At 31.8% G+C, this 23182-nt stretch overlaps 1 protein-coding gene across 1 annotated transcript in view; it reads left to right on the top strand.

Moving 5' to 3' along the window:
* LOC142333998 (neprilysin-1-like) overlaps positions 1–23182 on the top strand; it is a 97976-nt gene that overhangs the window by 54340 nt on the left and 20454 nt on the right. The window contains exons 4-6 of the mRNA XM_075381663.1: positions 5611–5694; positions 10766–10971; positions 21689–21875. Of these exons, the coding sequence (XP_075237778.1) occupies positions 5611–5694; positions 10766–10971; positions 21689–21875 (477 nt within the window). The remainder of the gene's footprint in view (positions 1–5610; positions 5695–10765; positions 10972–21688; positions 21876–23182) is intronic.

Genomic DNA, 23182 nt, shown 5'->3' with positions numbered 1-23182 from the left:
CCTCGAGGCAGGAATTCAAAACGCACGATTCCGTCAAAATCGAAAACACGGAGAACATCGCTTTGACATCGGATCGAAGTCTTTTGGAGATCCTTTGTCGATCCGTCGTGACGATTGAACTTTCGTCTCGAAAGCTGTAAACCCGGTTTTCGTTTCCCGTTATGATCCTTTCCGCGAACGTTTCGTCGTCATCGGCTTGTTCAAGAACTCGCCGAGAAACGTTCACCGGATGTTCTTTCTGGTTTTCGGTCGTCAAACGAGGAACAAACTTCCTGCCACTCGATGCGCCTTTAATTTTTCAGTCGAAATGACAGGCACGATCCGATCGAGATAAACCTCTTCTGCAAGTTCTCTGACGGTCGATCGGCGATTTGCACGCACCAAATCGTGATTTTACGAACGTGTCATCGGTAAAAGTCGAAAGGCTTCCTGGTCGAGGGTCGATCGTAAAACCGTTCGTAACATCGCGTACCACCAGAACATCATCCCCGTAAGCTTGTAGTTTCTGTCGAGTCTTCTCCGGTTTCACGCAAAATCGTACGTCGTATCATCGCTCCCAAAAATCGCTACTAACAGTTAAACGCGTCGCACTCGGATAACAATAACACGAAAATCAAACGAGATATCGAGGATCCAAAATACGTAATTAAAGAGGAGGTTGTGCGGATCACAGTGCTGTCGACCGCGCGTCACAAAATATCTCGTTGACGCGTAATTAAAAACGTTCGATTTTTTGCCGAACAGACCTCGTATGTCGTACAAAGGATATGTTTATTTATTAAACGGGTTTACAAATAAGATTTCTTAATTAAAATCGGTTAAAATTTACCTGTTATGAGATTCTTGCTGTTTGATTTCTGCGCCGGTAGATTTTTATTTATGTTTACTTCGATTCTCGCTAGATGAAGCATAAAAATGTAAAAGCTTTATTTTTTTAAAAAATACAAATATAATACAAAATTAATATACGTGAGAAATATAAAACGTATTAAAATAGGTACAAAATAATATTAATAAAACCGAAAAAAAAATCTTATTTTTTAATTAATTTTCTATAAAAAAATAGGTTTTACAATAGAAGACTGAATATACTGATGTTTAATACGGACTATTAAAACGTCACTGAGAATACGTTTTCCAAATTTGATAAAAGATTGTTTGCAAACATGCGATACAGTTATTTTTAGCTTACAAATCTTTTAGATTTTTAAAAAATAAATAGTAAAAACTCAAATTTAAGCACTATAATGTGATATTTAGTTCTTAAAAATTATAAAATAATTTACTTCGTTAAAAGTTAACGTATCAGAACAGGACGGTAAGTATTCAATTCCTAAATAAATTTCATCTGGATTTGAATCCCGGTCGCGCTTAGAATTTTTTATACGCTACAAAATTCTTTTTATCATTACGCGATTAAAAGCGGATGCAAGCCGCAAAAGCACTTGTACATTAAATGAAGTTGAAGAAATTTAAGCCGGTTTTTAAACGTTTTTTTTTTAATAATTTAAAAACTTTTGTGCTTTTTAGTCGACGACTAAAACTTGAAAGTTGTGCACAGGAATATGGAATAGATCTTTTTTAGCGTATGAAGAACGCGCGCTTAGTTGGGATTTGAACTTAGAACCTTCCAGATTAAAGTCTGAGACGTTACTGTGGAGGTCAATAATAGGATGCGTTGACAGAAAAATATTTTCTTTAAAAGTAAATCTGTAATTTAATTTTACTTCGATTATATTAGCGGGAAACCTTTTTATAAACGGTCTGAGGATTTCTTATCGACGGCAAAGGAAGCGGAATAGGACCCTTACTTGTAAGTCAAAGTGTCGGGTCGTGCAATATAAAACAGTCTGTCGTTTGATTTCGATAGAGACGGATACGGTTATTTTTTTTAAGTAAAAATTGTACGTTCGTAAATATAAATACACGAAGAAGTTAACGTTTTTCGGTCTATATGATTCATAATTATAGATTGATTAAAACGATTTGACCGCTCTATTTTTGAATCTTGAAAACTTATGATTTTTTGAGGGAGCACTTATACCGTTGTATTTTGTTACAGAAAGATATTTTACCTGTGAATTCAGATTCGTATAAATACAAATAGCCAGTAGTTTATCGGTTGCGTGTGTTTGCGTTATCGGCCTACTTTTATAGATGATTTTACTAACGTTTTTCATGTATTTATTAAATCCCAGTGTAAATTACCGGTAATTAAATATTTCTTAAAAATTATTTTTAATTCTTTAAAAATTATAGTAATAAAGAACCGAGGGTTACGGTTAATTCTCTGGAACAGCAGAGCAGATAAATCTTTTCAGAGTCTAGAGATCGGAGCCTTCGCTTGGCGTCACTGGAAAGGAAACGCTTTAGAATTTCTGAACGAAACCGAGAAACCTCCAAGGTTTACCTTCTCGGCTGTAATCATATAAATCTTTATAATTTACACTAAAAATTTAACGTTATAAATTAATTTAACAAGAAAAAATAACGAAAACAGATTACTAATTCGGATAAAAGAAGTATTTAACAACACTAATTCGTAAAGTTTCTACAAAATGTTTAAAAAAAAAATAAAAATATAATCCCCAAACGTTCAATTACAAGATGGTGTTAAACTAGCTCGCAATAATATAAACGATTCTAAAATATTAGCGAATTTTTTGTGAAGAATTCTGAAGAACGTAAAGAAAGATTTAAATCGATAATACCGATAAAGAAGACTTTAAACCTCCGCATATCAGAGAAAGTCAAAAACTAATATCAAAACTTTAACGTAACAAGGCTTCAGACAAAAATTTTATAATAGCAGAACTTTTGAAAAATCCAACATCAGCGGTAAACGTTCACGGTTAATATTTTCAATGAAATGCGGGGAAAAGAAGAAATACCGTCTGACAGGAAAACAGCTTTTGACACAGCCGCTCCACAAGAAAGGCGTAAACGCAGGGCCAAATAATCGTAGGAAAATTTCACTGCTACAAGTACTTTCAAAAGCGTAACTAAATCGAGCAGAACATCACCGGGTCCACGACTCGGGGAATATTAAAACGGTTTTAGGAAAAGTAGATCGTGCGCCAAACAAATCTTCGACTCTAAAAATATTAGTTCCGTGTAAACACGTAACCGAAAGAAATGTAATAACGTACATCGGTTTTCAAAAAAACTTCGTCGATAGAACTTTTCTGTTATCGACGCTAAAACTACCGCGCCTGGACGGCAAAACTACAAATATAATCAAGAATGTTTTAACAAACACGATATTATAAAGTAAAATTTATGAAAAAACTGCCAAAACTATCTGCGATCAAAACCGGAGTAAAACAAGGTGATGAATTATCGCCGCTTTTATTCGGTTGCACGTTACAAAAAAAAATATTCAGAGAATGGAACCCGATACCTTCCGCCTCATAGAAAATAATGGGATTACAGTAGGGTCAAAAGGGCTACAATGTGACCGCCTAGAATTTGCAAACGACACGGCTGTTATAGCTAAAGATCGGTCTGAAGCTGAATTACTTGTTAAAGAATTGCAAAAACGGTCGACCAAAATAGGACCCGCGGCATCTTTGAAAAAAACTTTAAGTACTAATAAATATTATAAACTCGCCCAAAAACTTGGAATTTAACAATCGAAAAATCACTTTAAATATATAGGTGAATTCATTCGAAAATAAATCAATAGAACGTAGTATATAAACGATGGAACTAGCATTTTAATCGGCCAAAAACAAATATAACAAGAAGTCGCATCGCAAAACTCAAAATAGTAATAAACCAGAAGCCAGTGTATACAGCTGAAACCCTCTAATGCTAAGCGATAAAGGAATAAATTAAAAAAATAAAGAAAGAAAGAAAAATAAGGATAATATTTAGCCCGAAATTTCAACATAAGATAACATTTATCTCAAATAAAAACCTATATATAAAAATTGAAAAACTCTCAGACACCGTGAGAAAAAAGAGAATAAGTTTAGAACGAACAATAATACTTACAAAACAGATATTTCAATTTTTCAAAAAACTAAAAGCGAATGGTTAAAAAAAGCCAAAGAAGGCTTAAACGAATTAAATATTACCGATTAAATAATTAAAAATAGTAATTATCTCGGAGAAATACTAACCCAAAACGGGTAATTAAAAAAAAGCGTCAAATCTTTTGCAAACCGGTTAATCATCATCTTCCAGATAATCGAAACTTTATTATAGAATTAATTTTTTATTACGTAAATCGCTGTAAATTTTACGATGGCGTATTAAAATATTTCTGAAATATAAAGAAAAATAGATGCCAAAATATACACCCGTAACATTTAGGAATCCTTAAGAATATAAAAAGCAGAATTAATTTAAGTAGAAAGTAGTTTGACGAATAGAAAGCTTTCTACTTGTAAAAGAATTGTTTTCAAATACAGAAATAAACCGGGTAAATATAAATTTGTAATCAAGACGGTAATGCGTATAGGTATTATATAAAATAGTAAAAGATCGCTCTTCATTGAAAAGACGTTATTGTGTGCGTAACAGGGTAGAGTAATCTTTTACAAGAAAAAAAGGAAATGAAGAGAACGGATAAAGTACTTTCTTTGTTGTTGTTATTGTAAAGCGGTAAGTGTGTACTCGGTTTTTTCCTTATACCTCTTTTTAATGTGCAAGAGGGTTATATATACTTTTTTTTTGTTTTTTAGTAAACAAAAGAATATTTTTAACAAAGAGCGGAATAATGTAACAGAATGTTATATATATTCCACTTTTACATATGTTTTGCTTTTGTCAATATTTTATCGTTTGAAATGTTGTTTTTTCATCGCATGATAGTATATATATTTATATATGTGCGCACGCGCTCTTCATTTTTGTTTTCCCCTTCTTTATGTATTTCTTTCACTTGTTTTTATATTTTACTATCTTTTATTTTTAATTCTTTTAAATATTTTTCTTTTCCCTTTCTTTGTTTTCAATCTTTATCTAATGTCCGTCAGTCTTACTTTCCCGCTTCCTCTTCCGATTCCGTTTTCTTTTCTTCATTCTTTTTCTTTCTCTTCTGTTTTGTTTTTTCATCTTTTTTCTTCTACTTCTCTTATCGCCCTTCTTCATCTTCTTCGACGTAATCTTTTTGATGTTAACTTTTTTTTTTTTTTATTTACATCATTTATATTTCAAAGGCCTTCTATTAATTCATTTTCGTTTTTGATGATTCTTTTAATAAAATAAACTTATTTTAATAATGTAAACGGTAGAAAATGAAAGAATACCGGGCCAAACGTAAAACTGAAACGTAAAAATTGAAGAAATGACTATTCTATGTCGATTAACAGGGCTTTTTGAAAAAATAAAATAATAAATTTCCTGAATGGAAGTTAAGTGGCGATGGAAAAGGAGAGTAGCAGATTCTTGCCGATGCCTTCTAGTTATGTTTCTCTTCTCCAGAAATTTAGATTATATTTTGACGACTCGTTTTTCGATCCTGTTTTTGAACTTAATTACATGAAGGTCGATGTAGCCCTAGCGGCCGATGACGATCCAAAAAAATGCTATTTCAATTATAATAATTTATTTTTGTTTAAAATGTAATTCTTTTTTATTACGTTTATTTTTATTAATTTACAGGTGTTTTAGAAGAGCCGAGTGATAGTTTTGATAGTTCAGCTACAATAAAAGCTAAACGATTCTACAGATCGTGTATGGATATAAGTAAGTATATTATTGTAATATTACTTTTTTTTATATATAATTAAAATAACTAAAATCTCTTCCCTTGGATGCGTCAAATGTTTATAATAATTGGCCTGAAGGAGAGAAAGCCCATCGCAGAAAATTAACTCCTCTATATTCAGTTTTATCCTGGATGGAAACCCGTAAAAGCTGTCGACGAGATAATAAAACGAATTTTTTGTAGCGCATAAAAAAAATGCCGTACCTGATTGGGACTCAAACCCAGAACTTCCAAATGAAAGAAAGAGACGCCACCTCTCTCACACGGCGCATAATAAATAAATATTAATTTTATTTTATGACGAATAAAACTATTGAAGAAAATTACATTTTTGAAGGATTCAACTATATTACGGTCGTATTTTTAAAGGATGATTCAGGAGGATAGGGCAATTCTTTGACGACTCATTCTAGAGGCTAAAAATAAGAAAAAAGTTCATATAAATATATGTCCGAAAACGCTTCGTTAGCGAGTTATACAGCGTGAAAGATTTCGCCCGAGTTTCAGTTCCTCCTTGGCGTTGTACACGGGTTATCTTAGAAACTAAGAGAGATACAGTTCTGGGATCTATTTCTTTCGATTTCCCAGCTTAAAAACCAAAGAAACAATTGAATTTGTCCCTTAAATGACCTTCCCAGAATTTCAGAAAGCCTTAATTTACCCGGAGAAACTGAACTCGGGCGAAATCTTTCACTCTGTGTAACTCGCTAACAAGCGTTTTCGGACATATATTTATTTATATGAACTTTTATTTTTGCCTCTAGAATGAGTTGTCAAAGTATTGCCCTATCCTCCTGAATCGCTCTGTATGTGAGAAAATATTTTCTCATGTACAATTTCCTAGATTTATATTAAGATTTTAAATATTTAATGCTTCATCCACCCGCAATGGAATTACCCACTGTCACACACACTGACACATGCATACACATACATACGTATGCACATACGTACGTTGTTGAATCGCATAACCGCATCTTTCTTTTATCATAACACTGATTCACAGATATTAATTAAGAGCACAATTAAGTCATTTAACTGTAATATTTATAGATGTAAATATTTGTAAATAATAACTGAATACAACAATATATACTGAACGTAGCTAAATATGAACATCCGGTTAACCGTGCCGGCAACATAATAACAGACTTAATAATAAACAGACGTAGTAAACATTTTAATATTGAAAATAAAGAGGAAAGGAAAACATACAGGACTGACCATACGTACTCCAATGAATGAAGTTGTATTAAATTATACTATAGATTTAGTTAGATTGGAAAGTATGTAATAAATAAACGATGATACATAAAAATATGTCCACAGAGCAGAGAAGAATGTCTTCTAACTAGTCAAATGACTGACGACAAAAAAAATATAAATATTCAACTATTTATCTCCTCTTCGTTCAAATTCTACTATTATTATTACTTTTTTTTGTTTTACGCTTGGTTATTTTTAAATTAAATTTCTCGCCTAGCATTGAATCTTATATTTAATTTGTTACTTTTAACTAATTCAGCCAGATTAATAAAATTATCAGCAAATAGTAACATTACTTTTTTTTAACAGAATTTTTCTTTTATTTTTAAGAATTGTTTCTTTTACATAAAAATAAAAAAAAAATTATTATTAGAGCATTCATCCTTGTCTTGTTTCTGTCTGTAATCAAGTTTGCCTTCTTTATTTTAATTGTTTTAAAGTTACTATTCATTTTTAAAAACAATATTTTTCACCCGTTTTCTAAATTTGTGGAATATGTTTACAGAGTATTTTTGCATAACTGTAATCTAGTACATTCTTTAATGTTATTGTAGTATCGATTACCTTCTGTTCACAACAGGGATTGATTTTGTAGTTCTAAACATAATAATGTTTTTGTTCGTTTTTTTTTTTAATTTTATTAAATTTTTGTAATCCACTAACAAATGCAATGAAACTATTTAAAATATTTTTGTTTAATTATATTGATCTACTACACCCATCTGTTCATTTAGTAATTTTTTCATTTCCTTAAGACCAAAATTGAGTGAAAACTAAATTTGCAACTATTTGTTGTGGCTCAGCTACTTGGTTTTGGGGAGGGAAAAAGTTTTCTAATGAAATAAAAACTTTTTTTTTAATTAAAAACTACTCTATTTTTTCTCTTTTTATAATAACAGATAATAATATCAAATAGTAATTACTTAATGAGCTTTGAACGTATTTAATATGGCTTACATACAGTATTATAAATACACTTTATGAATCTTCTTAAAATCATTAGTTCTTTCCATGTACTGTAATTATGAGCATCTAAATTTCTTTTAAAATAATCTGGCTGAATTGTAATGCACAGTTCGCTTTTGACTCGCAAATGAAAATAATAGTCAAATGAAAGAAATGAAGCGTAAATTTTATTTTATTTGCTACAAAAACTTTCATTTATTTTTACATGCGGTCACCATTTACATTTATACATTTATCGGAACTGTGAATCGGTTTTTTCAATGAAAAATGTTGATGGTTTTTCCTCGATCCACGAGTTCATTACGTCCTTCAGTTCATCATCCGTGGAGAAATAGATTTCCTTAATATCCTTCTTTAATTGTAGAAAGGAGTGAAAATTGCTAGGAACAAAATCTGTGAATATACCGGTTTTAGACTGGGCGTGGAGTAGGTTCACATTTCAACTTCACACAAACCTTGGTGGTTGCACATGATGTTTGTAGCCGAGTGCTATAGTTTTGCAGAATTATTGACTCTGTGGATTATCGACATATAAATCTCCTAATTCATTTTAGATGCATCAAAAGGAAGCGTTTAACCTCCTCTTGTTTATCATCCATCCCAGAAATAGTCGACCGCTACGATTCACTATCAATATTTACTTTACCGGCTCTTTTGATGCACAAAATGTTACCACCTGCCGTACTTCAATCAATAGTTTCAACACCATTAATAGCTTTTAGTCGATGATGAATGTCACTGAAATTTGCTATTTCTACTCATAAAAATTCAGTCACTGTGTATTGTTTTAGACATGTTAATGTCTATGGGCCCCCATAACAGTGGTGACTGACAGAAAGTGAGAGGGTGTGGGTCAATAAATTTTGGAATGTAAGAAATGAGGGAATGAAACTATAAGATGGCAGCACCTGTTGCTTTAAGCAACTTTTATTCTTTACATTTCAGCCATCTTTGTTTTGCTTCATAAATAAATAAAAAAACAAATATTAATTGTATATCTTTAAAATTGCCAATCTCTACAGCAGAGTGGTAGTGTCTCAGCCTTTAATCTGGAATTCTGGGTTTGAATCTCGGTCAGGCACGGCATTTTTCATATGCTTTATAATTCCATTAACGTATTCTTATGTACAAGCTTCACAGTGAGCTTCAGTGGTGAATTAAATCGTGAAGCAAATTAAAAAAAAAATTTTTCAGGTTTCATATATCTTTATCATTACTATATATCTAATGATTTTCTTTAGAAACCTTAAAATTCATTAAATGCATATTTGTTCATTGGCCTCACTGCAATCGATCCTATTACAAGGATGTGTATTGCATCTAGAAACTTATTTCCTTTACGTGGATTGTTAGAAAGACTGGACAAGAAATATTAATTAATTAATATTAATTATATCAAGGCCAAATTAATGTATTCCTTTTTGTCAATAAATAATCTGTTATGGTAGAATGACTATGTAATTTTTGGAAGTATTATCAGGTTGCTTACAACCATAAAATTACGGCACATAGATTAAATTTTACTAAGAGGAGGAGCTCTGGCTTTATTTAGCCTTCAGCTGGAATTTTCTACAATCTTAACTTGGTCGCTTCCACAGGCACAAAACAGATGGTTGCTACCTCACTGAATCTCAATAAAGAACCGTATGCCTTGTTGGCAGCTAGAAGCCACAGATGAAACAGGTTGGGGATAACTCAATTCAAATGACTATATTAAGGAGAAAATAACATATAAGGAAAGGGGGAAGAAAAAATGACAATCAACACACGAAGGGATTTCTGTTGATCAGGGTAGTTTTCTGTCTTACCCAGATCCATATTGCATATCTAACACGCATATATAAAATATTTCAGTTGTACAAATGAAAATAACTAGCTAAAAGTTTGTACATTATATTTATCACAATCAGTGCAGGCATACTAGGAACTTGCAACAGAAAAAGAACCGTAATCCTTTCATTAAAACTAGGATTCTGTAACTATTGAAACGTACTGCGGTATTATTGTTTGTTTGTTTATTTTTTATTTATATTTACATTGCAGTTTGCCCAACTTGTGAACGCTAAACAACCCTGTGGCTCAAAGGGAGAAGAATAAGTATGATGTGAAAATGAGGTACAGACTCAGTCCAACCATTCCTAAAATGTGTGGTTAATTGAATCCCAACAACCAAAATACACTGGTATCCGGTGTTTAGTATTAAGATCTTTCTTTTTTCTTTTTATGTTTAGCCTAAGGAACCACCATAAGGTACTGCTTCAGAGGATGATTGAGGATGATATGCAAAGTGATAATGAAGTGTAGTCTTGAAGTGTACCCACCGGGTTGATCTAGTTGTGAGCTTGTCATCGCAAATCAGCTGATTTTAAAGTCGATAGTTCTAAGGTTCAAATTCTAATAAAGGCAGTTACTTTTATTTGGATTTGAATACTAGATCACAGATACTACAGGTTTTTTGGTGGTTGGGTTTCAATCGACCATACATCCCAGGAATGGTCGACCTGAGACTGTACAAGACTACATTTATATTCATACTTATCATCCTCATTCATCCTCTGAAGGAATACCTTATGGTTGTTCTAGAGGCTAAACAAAAAAAGAAAAGAAAATCTTGAAGTATAGTATTCAGATCTGTATAAATGTTACTTAATTCTACTAGGATTTGAACCTCAGAATCTTTGACTTTAAAAATCAGCTGTAACAGATTTTATTTGTGATAATGATTTTACCAATAGACAAACAAAGGTTATTGTTTGTTATAACACGTTACTATTATTAATTTATGAATTGATATATAAATATTTTGTTTTATTTCAGAACAAATTCGTAAAGTTGGAGATAAACCGTTGCGGAACGTATTAGCTTCATTTGGAGGCTGGCCTGTAACAATGGAAAACTGGGAACCACCGACAGATAAAATAGAAGTTTTATTAGGTAGATTACGAGGTCAATACAATATGGGATGGTTAATAGAACAATGGGTCGGGCCTGATGATAAAAACTCGTCAGTAAACATTCTTCAGGTGCGGACAAAGTAAGAGAACGGTCGTCTGATCTGATCGTACAAATATTTTTTTTAATTTTTTAGATTTTTTGTTTTTGTTTTTAGAATTATTGAATTTATCTTCTGATTTCATACTTCTGTGGTGATTTTTCTCTGCTTCTTCAAAAATAAAATTTTTAAAACTTTTTTCTAAATTACATCGATTGAGTTGTTGAATCATAAAGCTATCTTTAAAAGGAATCTTTAACTCATCTGTTTGACGAGATTGTAGCAATGTTTTACAGTTTCCATAGACTATTATTTGGTATAAATCATTCTATTTATTCATTTATGAGTCTGCTACAAAAAAATATTCCTCTTAAAGAAAAATATTGTTTTTGAAAAACTAAATCTCTAAACGAACTAGTTCATGAAATTAGTTTTACTATTTCAAGATTAAAATTTTCAAGTTTTAAAAAAACGATTTACAATGGTACAAACTGTAATGTACAAGTATTGCTGGCTCATAACTAAAATTAGTGGAGGTGCTGCTCCAGAAAATTTTTTTCTGGGCCTTTTCAAGGCCACGGTTAAAGTTTTCTGTAAAATAAAAGAACTGAAAAAAAAAATCAAATAGAACAGCTGGAAGCAGGATAATAATATAATTCTACACTTTATCAGATTAAAAAATACAGTACACTGTTTTTAAGCACATTGCGCTTAAAAACTGTATTCGGTTTAACTGAATAAATAATAAAATGTCAATATAGGTAATATTTTTTAGTATTATTAGATAATAACCTAATAGTAACTTAATAAAATGTCTGCTTAGAAATACTATAGTTTGATAGTGAAACAAACTCTATAGTTTGTTTAATTTAAACTTCTATGTACAAAGGATCAAATACGTAATTAGTTTTTACTAATTACCTTCTCTTTTGCCCTTCCAGCGTTTTTGGACAGATTTGGCAATCAAAGAACCCTTGCTTAGCACCATCTTTTGATCATATTGAAAACCAACTAAACTGCTTTCATATTCCTTCCAGGTACTAAACTAGAAAAGGAAATGAACGAGGAACGTTCTAGACACACGTGGAGTAAAAAAAAAACTACCACCAACACGCCAGGGTTGGCACTGTGGGAACAACAGTGCTCTCTCTCTTTCCCTCACAGCCTTGTTTGCAGCTTCCTACGTGCACATGCGCACAACAGCCAAACACCACACCGCTGCAACTGTGAAGTGCACAGTTCCATGCAACACATTCCATACGTTTTGTATCTTTTTCGTAAACAGGGGGATGGCTATTGACATTAACTTTAAGGATTATATATTGTACAAGTATAAAGAAAGAATTAAAGAAAAAGGACTCGTTATATTAAATGTTATCGGTAATATCAAGTGGAAATAGGGGGTGCTGCAGTTCCACAGTTCATACACACAAGCCGCCACTGCATACAAGTATTTACAGTGCACCTCTTCAAATTTAATGTAGTATTTGTTTCAAAGAAAGTATTGAGTGTGATTCATATCTGTCTTCTATTTGATAACTTATATATTGTTTCTTCTTTGTATGGATATCCATTTTTGGATTTTGATGATCCACGAAATCAAACAGTAATTTTATTGACTGATGCCCAAAATAGGTTTACAGTTATATCATTTTAGCAGGTCCTCAGGTTTTGCAACTAGAAGTTCTTTTGTTTTTCCATTTCACTTCTACCAGCTATTTACCCCTGAAGTTAATTAATTGAAGAAGTCAAAGTCTTTCAGGATATTACATTACACGTTCCAAATTTAGTTTTTCTTCCACATCCTTTCTTTTTTGGTCCTAAACTCTTCATTGTTTGTTAAAATAATTTATAGGGCCAGTTCAGGAGGTTTATAGAAACCCTATAAACCGCATTTCATAATCCTCTAATTTATTTGTGGTGGTCGCAGTCAACATCCACCTTTCACATTACAAAGCAAAAAATTGTACCTCACAAACCAGTTTTGTCTCTATACTTCTCAATGTAGGATTAATGTTGATGAAGATCTGATCCATACAACATATAACTTCAACTAACTGATCCCCGTATTAGTTATCAAAAGCTTCCTGTATAAATAAATTTCTTCATCCTCTCGATTGCTGTTCCATGTAGAAAAAACTTCCTGACAGGTTAAACTGTTTACTAATGATCATAAATTTTGTCTTGCACATTAAACGATAAATCATAAAGTTTACTTACTTTCCGTATCCATAAATGTTCAAGGCCTTGCTAAGAGTCAGCGGCATAATGTATACTCAGTATGTCTAATACCATTGAAACATTCACCGTAAATAAGAATCCTCAGTTTAACCCAAAAATGTTTCTGTGATGCTAGTCTCAGAATATAAATTAAAAGGTACAAGGTGACAAAGTGTAACCTTGTTGGACGCTGTACTGATTCACTGTTTTTCTGATTAATCCTTTAAGTCTTATATCAATTGTTTAGTTCCAATATATTTTTTTAATAATACATAACAGTATGTATAATTTATTATTTTCCTTTTCCGTCATGAAAAATAATGGGGTGATTAATTTCTCCAATCCTTTCTAATCAGCACCATTTTTTTTAAAGTTTATACATCTGTATTTAATAATCTGATCAAGATGAAATTTGATTTTTTCTTTCAGTATTGCGGTTTTTTCGCTTACCTTGTCTATTTTCTATATCCGTAGAATAATGTAATGCTATATTCATTTGTTATAGCTGTTTGTTTATTTCTACCACTTCATATGTAGTAACCAGTATTCTATTTCAGAATCATTTTTTCATATTTTTTTAGTGTGGTGTTGGCTTATGATTTTTAATTTAAAGACAGTTTAAAAAGAAAGTGGTCTCTTTTTATTTTAATAAAGTTTTTATTAGCCTTTTATAATTGTAGCCTTAGAAAAAATTTAGTATATTGCTGGAGCGGTTGTTAGTGAGAAAATTAATCCCACAATCTATTGTAAATTTTAATAAAAAATTGGTAATGAGTGAAACAAATTCATATATTTAACATGTTAACTCAGATTGCTGGCAGCGAGATGGAAAACTCATTAATCATCTAAAAAGCAACCCTTTGTACAAAATAACTCTCCTATGGTCTAAGACATAGAAAAACTAAACAAAATGTTGCTTTCACTTGAATTACACTTTTATGTTCAAAGGTCATTCATTATAATAATAGTAAGGCATCAGATAAAAAAATATAAAATCATTGTATGCACCCCCAACAACTGGTTTAAACAAACAGAAGAAAAATTTTAGGTTGTTTCATGATGGAAGGGCACGGTTCATTATTATTTTAAGTGGATGGTACATTGAGTAATAATATATACATAAAGGTTGTCGTACACAAATGATTACCTTTAGAAGACAATTTTCTGAAAAGATTTCATGCCATCATGTTATATTCACAAAAAGTACAAAAGTAAGTTAAATATTCAAGTGACTATACAACTCTTTGGATAATAATGTGATTGAAAATTTGTGGAAAATAGTCAAAGAGAGAATGAGAAAACAAGGTCAATTAACAATTGTCCTGATTATATAATAATACAAATATGGTATTGTGATGTATAAAAACTGTGTAGTTCATTTGTTAAATCTATGCCAATTCATTTATGTACACTAGTGATTCTCAACTTTTTTTGCCCCACAACTCCCAAAAAGTACAAAAAATATATATATAATGATTATTCCCTGACCCCCCACCGCCAACCTCCAACCCAATGAAACCTAGTTAAAATTAATTTAGCTGCATTGATAGCAACAGTTATTAACATTCACGTATGAAGTGTACACGCTTGAACAATTTACAGGTTCCAGCTTGATGTATACATGCTCTTTGTAATCTGGTATGCTTGCATAATATTCACTGTGGGAGCATCACATTCAAACATGCATATGATATGTTTGAACACGTCCTGCTCTCAGCAGTTTAAAAGAGGCTAAGTGATTGCAGAACATCAGTTTAGTTTCAAATGCTAAGCGTAGTTTCATTGAAAAACAATAATAATTGAGGTTTCGGTTTTTTAGTATGCAGTCAAATGGCATAATTGTTTTTTTTTTTCAATTAGATGCTTATCCAAAATGATAAATTTATGAAAAAATGAAGTGAGCCATCTATATCCAGTTAATCGGTAAAAAGACAAGATTGTACAATGACAATTAAATTATGGTTTTATCTCATTGGGGATGGAAGCCACAGTGTGTTATTTGCTTTGAAGTCCTCTCCAATGAAAGCATGAAGCCATCAAAATTAATTCAACACTTGGAAATTAAATATCCAGATTATAAAAGTGAACCCTTGGAATTTTTCAAAAGAAAATTATATACTTTGAGAAATAAACAAACTTTTATTTGTAAATCAAGCCGTACTGATAAAACTACAATTGAAGAATCTTCTCTCATATGTGGCCATGCAATCGCGGTAGACCTCATACTGCCTGCTGAATTAGGTATATCAGTATTTTAATAGGTTTGGAAGAAGCAAAAATAACTGAAAAAATCCTGCTTTCTAATGATATAGTATCAAGGCGAATCGGTGACATGGCTGCCAATGTTCATGATCAGATAATTCAACAAGTGAGTACAAGTAAATTTTTTAGTATTGGAGTTGACGAATCAATAGATGTGGCAAAAGTTCTAACGTTTTCTTCTCAGTTCTAATGCTTTATGAAATATGAATGCGATAGGGACAGATCAGTCAAAGAATATATGCTGTTTTGCAAATCAATTAGTCATGCAACATGACAATGTCTTTTTTATGTTTCTTTATGAAGCTACTAAAAACTATAATATCTGTTGGACAAGATGTACTGTAATATGTAGTGATGGTGCAGAGACAATAACAGGAAAGAACAGTGGATTTCTGAAAAAATTATAAAATCATCTTATACCAAGGGTGAAATGGACGCTCTGCTTCCTTCACAGACGTGCCCTTGTCACAAAAAATATGCTGGAAACTCTCAAACAAACTTAGTAATGCTGTAAAAATGGATAATTTTTTTTTAAACCTGACCATTATAGAATAGACTGTTTGCTAAACTACATGATGAAATGGGCGAAAAGAAAAAAATCTCTTTTTTCCGCACAGAAGTCAGATGGTTATCGCATGGAAAACTGTTAACCCAGTTATTAGAATTGCGAGATGAATTAATAATATTTTTCCAGGATAAACAAAAAGCCATTCTCAGTGGTTTTACAGAATAATGTGTGAATACTGCTGTTGGCTTATTTAGCTAATGTATTTTTGCATTTAAACTACTTGAATGTGAATTTACATGAACGCGATAGAAATATTTTATTAATGACAGACAGAATTCATGCTTTCATTAAGAAGCTTGATATCTGGATTATTTGTCTTCAAAGAAAAAATTGTGGTGTGTCTCCACTCGCTTCCATTTATAATGAGAAAAATTTTGATGAAGAAGACACTATTATTCACTACAGTTTGGATAACATGAAGATGCATTTACATGAGTTGAAAATTCTTTTGGCGCAGTATTTTCCAGAAGATAAAAATGATTTCTTGAAGAGACAGGTACTGAATCCATTTAATGAAAATGTTGTTCCAGCTGCTAAGATACCAGTTGAGATTCACAATTAGTTCATTAAAATATGTGCTGATAAAATGTTACGATTACAATTCACACATGAAGATTTAGATACATTTTGACTTGCTCGTTGGAAGTGAATATGGAAATTCACTTTCATAGAAATCACCCACCACATTGTCACAGAAGCATTGAAAATATTAATCCCTTTCATCTTGGGGTTTTCTGTTTATGGTTGCACTAAAAACTAAATATAGAAATCGTCTTTTATCACTTGAAAACAATTTGAGGTTAAATGTAGGTGTACTAGGAATTAGTGAGGTTCGGTGGGAAAAGGAAAACGACTTTTGGTCAGGTGATTTTAGAATAATTAGTTCAGTGTCAATTAAAGGGCAGGCAGAAGTAGGTTTTGTAATGAACAAGAAGGTAGGGAAGATGGTGAGAATTTCAAAAAGCTTAGCGATAGAACATTGTAATAAGGATAAAATCAAAACATAAGCCGACACAATTGTTAACGTCAAAAATCATAATGGAAATAGGTAGGTGATACTGTAAGGTATCAGGTAGATTATATCATGGTTAAACAAAGATTTAGAAATAAATTCTTTGATTGCAAAGCATATCCAGGAACAGACATTGATAACGACCATAATTTAGTAATAATGAAATGTAGATTGCGGTTTAAAAACCTGAATAAAAGGTGTCAGATGAATTAGTGGAGTTTAGAGAAGCTTGAGGAAGAGGAGGTAAAGAAGATTTTTGAGGAAGACACCACAAGAAGTCTGAGTAAAAAAGATAGGTAGAAAATATAGAAGAAGAATGGAAGAATGTTAAGAAGGAAATTCTTAAATCAGCAGAAGCAAACTTAGACAGAACAAAGAGAACTGGTAGGAAAACTTAGATATCAGAGTATATATTGCAACTGATGGATGAGTGTAGACATTATAAGAATGCTAGTGATGAAGAAGGTAAAAGGAAGTATCAACAGTTAAGAAATACTATAAACAGGAAGTGCAAATTAGCGAAAGAAGAGTGTATTAAACAAAAGTGTTCAGAAGTAGAAAGAGAAATGATCATTGGTAAAATAGGTGGAGTATATAGTAAAGTTAAGGAGAATTTTGTGGTGTGTAAGTTAAAATCAAATAATGTGTTAAATAAAGATGGTATACTGATTTATAAAACGAAAGAAAAGGTCGATAGGTGGTTGGAATATATTGAGCTAAACGAAGAAAATGAATTACAAACTGGTGTTTAGAGGAAGAAGAGGAGGTTGAAAAGGATGAAAAGGAGATACAATACTGAGATCTGAATTTAGTAGAATGTTAAAGGATTTGAAAAGCAGAAAGGCTCCTGCATAATTACTGCGCAGTGCAGGTGAAGAAGTGGTAGATATAAACTGGTGTGTAATATTTACGAAAAAGGGGAAGTTCCATGAGACTTTAAAAAGAGTGTTATTGTCATGATACTAAACAAAGCAGGAGTAGATAAATGTGAAGAATACAGATCGATTAGCTTAATTAATCATTTATAAAAAATTTTAACCAGAATTCTGTACAGAAGGATTGAGAGGAGAGTGGAAAAAGTGTTAGGAGAAGACCAATTTGGTTTCAGGAAAAGTATAGGGACAAGGGAAACAATTTTAGTGCTCAGATTAATAGTAGAAAGAAGATTAAAGAAAAACAAACCAACATAGATGGCATTGGTAAACTTAGAAAAGGCATTTGACAATGTAGACTGGAATAAAATGTTCAGCATTTTAAAAAATTAAGGGTTCAAGTATAGAGATAGAATAACAATTGCTTACATTTACAGGAACCAAACTGCAACAGTAATAATTAGACCATAAGAAAGAAGCCGTAATAAAATAGGGAGTCTGACAAGGATGTTCCCTATCCTTGTTATTTGTTAATCTTTACATTGAACTAGCAGTTAATAATGTTAAAGAACAATTTAGATCTGGAGTAACAGTACAGGGTGAAAATATAAAGAGGCTACGATTTGCTGATATAGTAATTCTAGCTAAGAGTAAAAAAGATTTAGAAGAAACAATTAGTGACATGGATGAAGTCCTATGCAAGAACTAATGAATGAAAACATACAAGAACAAAACGAAAGTAATGAAATGTAGTAGAAATAATGTAAATGGACCAATGAATATAAAAATAGGAAGAGAAAAGATTATGGAGGTAGAAGAATTTTGTAAGTACAATTACTAAAGATGGATGAAGCAAGAGCGATATAAAATGCTGAATAGCAGAGGCAAAATGAGCTTTCAGTCAGAAATATAATTTGCCGACATCAAAAATTAATTTAAATGTCAGGAAAAGATTTTTGAAAGTATATGTTTGAAGCGTAGCTTTATATGCAAGTGAAACTTGGACAATCGGAGTTCCTGAGAAGAAAAGATTAGAAGTTTTTGAAATGCACTGCTATAGGAGAATGTTAAAAATCAGGCGGGTGGATAAAGTGACAAATGTAGAGGTGTTGCGGCAAATCAATGATGAAAGAAGCATTTGGAAAAATCTAATTGAAAGAAGAGACAGACTTTTTAATCACATCGTAAGGCATCTTGGAATAGTTGCTTTGTTATTGCAGGGACGGATAGAAGGGGAAAATTGTGCAGGCAGGCAACATTTGGAATATGTAAAACAATTATTTAGGACATAGGGGGTATACATATGAAACAACTGACAGTAGATAGGAAATCTTGGAGAGCTGCATCAAACCAGTTAAACGATTGAAAACAAAAAGAAAGTAATATTATTTGTGATTAATTTGAATGCTATCGTAATTGTTAGGGCATAATCATGCAACAACTAAAATATAACATCTTTGTGCCCAACGTAGAATTTTCCCCTAATTTCTAGAACTGGGTTTATCTAGGCTTAATGTTTTTACATATCACCATATTCTTGCTAATAAAAATCCTTTTGGTTCAAACTTCTTTTTTATTTCATCATGAATATTTCAATCAAAACTTTCTTAATTTCTTGTATACTCTAAAGTTACTTTTTTTATAAAAAAAAGTAATCTATTCCAATAAGTATAAGATTTTTAAAATAAAACACATTTAAATAACAATTTAGAACTTATTTTAATTTAATATTTATATTGTAATGTACTGTCATGATATGGTTATATGCCCTTAGACAGGTCCTTGCACCATGTTCATTTCCATTCTCCAGCAAAATTTTTGGGTTTACGATTTTTCTTAAATTTCTTTTAAATCATGTTTAATTTTTTTATCCAAGCCCTGTTTACTGATCCTTTTACTACCGCTAATCCACCCTTTCTCTCTCATGATTGTCCCAACCAGTTTTTCTTTAACTTTCCTCATTAACTTTTCACTTCATGTGTTCATCTAATCTTCTTCTCCAAGACGAATTTAAAATCTCTCCAACTTTTATTTTAAGACCGTTGTCTTAGTATCCATGTTTCATACACTTAGTTTCTTACAGAACCATATTTTATCTTGGTCTTGTACAATTGTAACCATTTCTTTCCTTTAAGGTTCCTTTTAAACTGTTCCTGAAAAACTCTTTTTTCTTCTGACCTTGTGAAATTTGTAGTTTCATCTCTCTCTTCGTATTTCATAACTATATAGAAATACACTCCAGATATAACGCTTCAGAAGATGCTTCTTTAAGTTTGGCTCCATTTTAATATATGCTTAGGATAATATAAGTTTAGGATAGACAACAACACTCTTTGCCAATCTCTTCTTCTAGTTCAAACTAATCAGATCATGCATTTATTTTCTTAGTCATCTTCTGATTAATGTACAATTCTTTAACGTAATATTTTTGCAATCTACTCTTTAGTTTTTTAACAATTCCATCAGTCTGCCACACATATTATGATTTAATGCTTTTTCCATCTATGAAACCCATTTATTACTTATATATCGTTCACCAGTAGTTTGTAGTAATCCGATTGAATCTCTTATACCTGATACCTTACTCGATCCTTGTAATTCTGTAACAATTAGAAAAATATATAAAAATATGTGGAATTAAACTAATTGTCCCACGTATGACTAAATTGTATTGTTAAAATAAAATGCTGTATGTTATTATTTAAAAAGTTTTTTTGTAAAGACGTATTGGTTTGCTTGGTATTTCTCCCGCAACCACCCCATTCAATCGCCCTAAAGCATAAGACTGAATGTCTGTGCCACAAACGGCAACTGAGCCTCGAACAGTTTAGCAACCAGTATCCTAAATAGCTCCTAGAGCTTACCTAACAGCACGAGCGAACTAAGCGCAGTGCCATACACCACCGGTTTACATGTCCCATCTGCTCACTTGTCATATGTTTGCTAAAACAAGTAGGCGCACCCTGTCAGCTACTAAGAAATATATATGACATCCATAAATTTGAATTTATTTCATCTAGACAGCGATTTGCTGCCACACCCAGGACGCTGAACGCCAGCAAGTACCTGTCCACCATATTAAAGCACTTGGGAGCCTTAATTGGCCGGTGGTCAGCCATATTTATCTCTAGGTTAGCTTCACACAGCAGTGAAGTAGTAGGAGTCTTTTCCCTTAGGTAAGCTATTGATGTCGGTTGAACAAAGCAATCGCATCAAGGAACTCCCACACGGTCCGTCAATGTGGCTCTCACCACACTGACTTGCCGCTTGTGAGTGGCCAATTTTCTCCTTGATCTTTCAGTTCCAGGGTGGCCCAGTCTCCGGCCCCCCTCCCAAGAGCAGGGCAGTCAAACATCAGGTGTTCATTTGACTGGATCTCCCCGCAGATGCACAGCTCATCAGCTGCCAGGCGGAACTGAAACAGTAAAGGAACAGTTGTAAAGACATATATATAAAAACAAAATTATAATTAATATATATTATGTAACTCTAAATCGCAAACTGTTTACATTTGTTTTTAGTATTTTCTTCAAGGCCTTCTATTATACTTTACAAGTATGCTCTTAACAGATTTTTATAAATTAATTTTGTTATTCTCCATTTAATATTTATTACAAATAAAGTTTTATTTGGTAAAACCGTTTCATAAACTTGTTCTTTTCCTTTTATTCTTTTACTAGTTCTTTTTTTTATAACCCTTTTTTCCAAACCAAAAAGCTTGTTTGGTAATTTAACAGAAGTATATATAATTTATTATTATTAATCGTACTTATTTACTAATATAAATATTTTGTTTGTTTTTTCTTCAATACAGTTGGATCAAATACCCTTGGCATTACCTAGCAGGGATTATTATTTAAAACAAAGTAAAGAAAGAGATTATTTGGGTGCATATCATAAATATATGGTAGAAGTCGCCGTATTATTGGGTGCAAATAGAACTAAAGCCGAAAAAGAAATGTTAGAAGTGATACAATTTGAAAAAAGATTAGCACATGTAAGTACTTTTTTACAATTTTTTCTTTTTGTTAATTTTACATAATTTTATTTGTAAAATAATTTTAAGGTCAGTTACAGCTACCTTTAATTTTTTTACTGACTATAAGAGGCACATATCATGATGTACGAGAAACATAACTAATGAGTGGGATTTGATCCTAGAACCTTTGTCCTTCCCTATTAAGTAACCGACTGAAATTTTGAATTTTTGATTTGTACTATTTGTGATAAAATCCTTTAATAATTTCTGAACGGGTTGTTAATAAAAATTCTGGTTTTATCGTTTTTCTTAGAACGTTTTAAATTAAAAACTACAAGTATATTGAATTTTAACTTATAATTACGGTAGGGTAGATTAGAAATAGAAGTAGGAGGGCCAGTATTATTTAGTTAGCTCCACAGCCATTAATTTAGTTTTTTGTGTGATCACCAGCTAGGAAGTAAAGTTCCTGTACAGTTACACAGGTACACATATTCATTACTCTGCACAGTGTTCCATAGGGAACCACAGGTGGAACTAAAGTGACAGACCAAACTCCCATAGCAAATGTTAGAGAAGATGAGATAAAGGATAAGGAAACAGTTGTAAGGGAAGAATTAATTCACAGGACTACTCACCGATCAGGATTGATCAAGATAGTTTACTGTCTTGCCCAAGACTGTAGCTTACAATTAATTTAGTAAGCTAGAAATAACAAGATTTTATTGTGAGTGGTAAATAATTTTTAGCTTTATTACTTAAAATACCACCGACTGAAAAAAAATTTAAATAACATAAAATTCTCATTTTCTGGAATTTTAGTATTGGAGGAGTTAGCTCTAGTTGAACAATCAGTTCAGTCACATTGTAACCTATCTCTGTGAATGACAGTGTTACTCTCTGTTTATGTATGTCGATGTTGTCTTATTTAATATTAAAAGTATATTATCTTAGCACAGTTCTTGTCCTGGTTGATTTGATACAGGAAAATTGTAGACTATAACTTATTTTTTATTTACTACATTTCCATTTTCATTTGTTGCTTTGTTCACTGTTCTTAATTTACTGTGGCATATCAGCAAGAGCTGATTGAAATGCAGATAATATTCAGCTCTATAAGTGACATATTCATTCTTTTTACCGTATGAGTAGAGTGCGCAACGAATATCATTACTTAGAGATAGTAACTTTACTTGTACCGCAGACGATCATATGTAATACAATATATTACTATGTTGCATAAATTCAAATTTATATATACATTAAACAGAAAGGGTTTATCTTCTTTTATTTTCAACTTTTATGATTGCATAGGACCACTTTACTTGT

This window comes from Lycorma delicatula, chromosome 13, assembly GCF_047948215.1.
Source record: "Lycorma delicatula isolate Av1 chromosome 13, ASM4794821v1, whole genome shotgun sequence".
NCBI classification, from domain to species: domain Eukaryota; kingdom Metazoa; phylum Arthropoda; class Insecta; order Hemiptera; family Fulgoridae; genus Lycorma; species Lycorma delicatula.
Note: the sequence above shows the minus strand (reverse complement) of the source record. Positions and strands in the feature narration are given on the sequence as shown.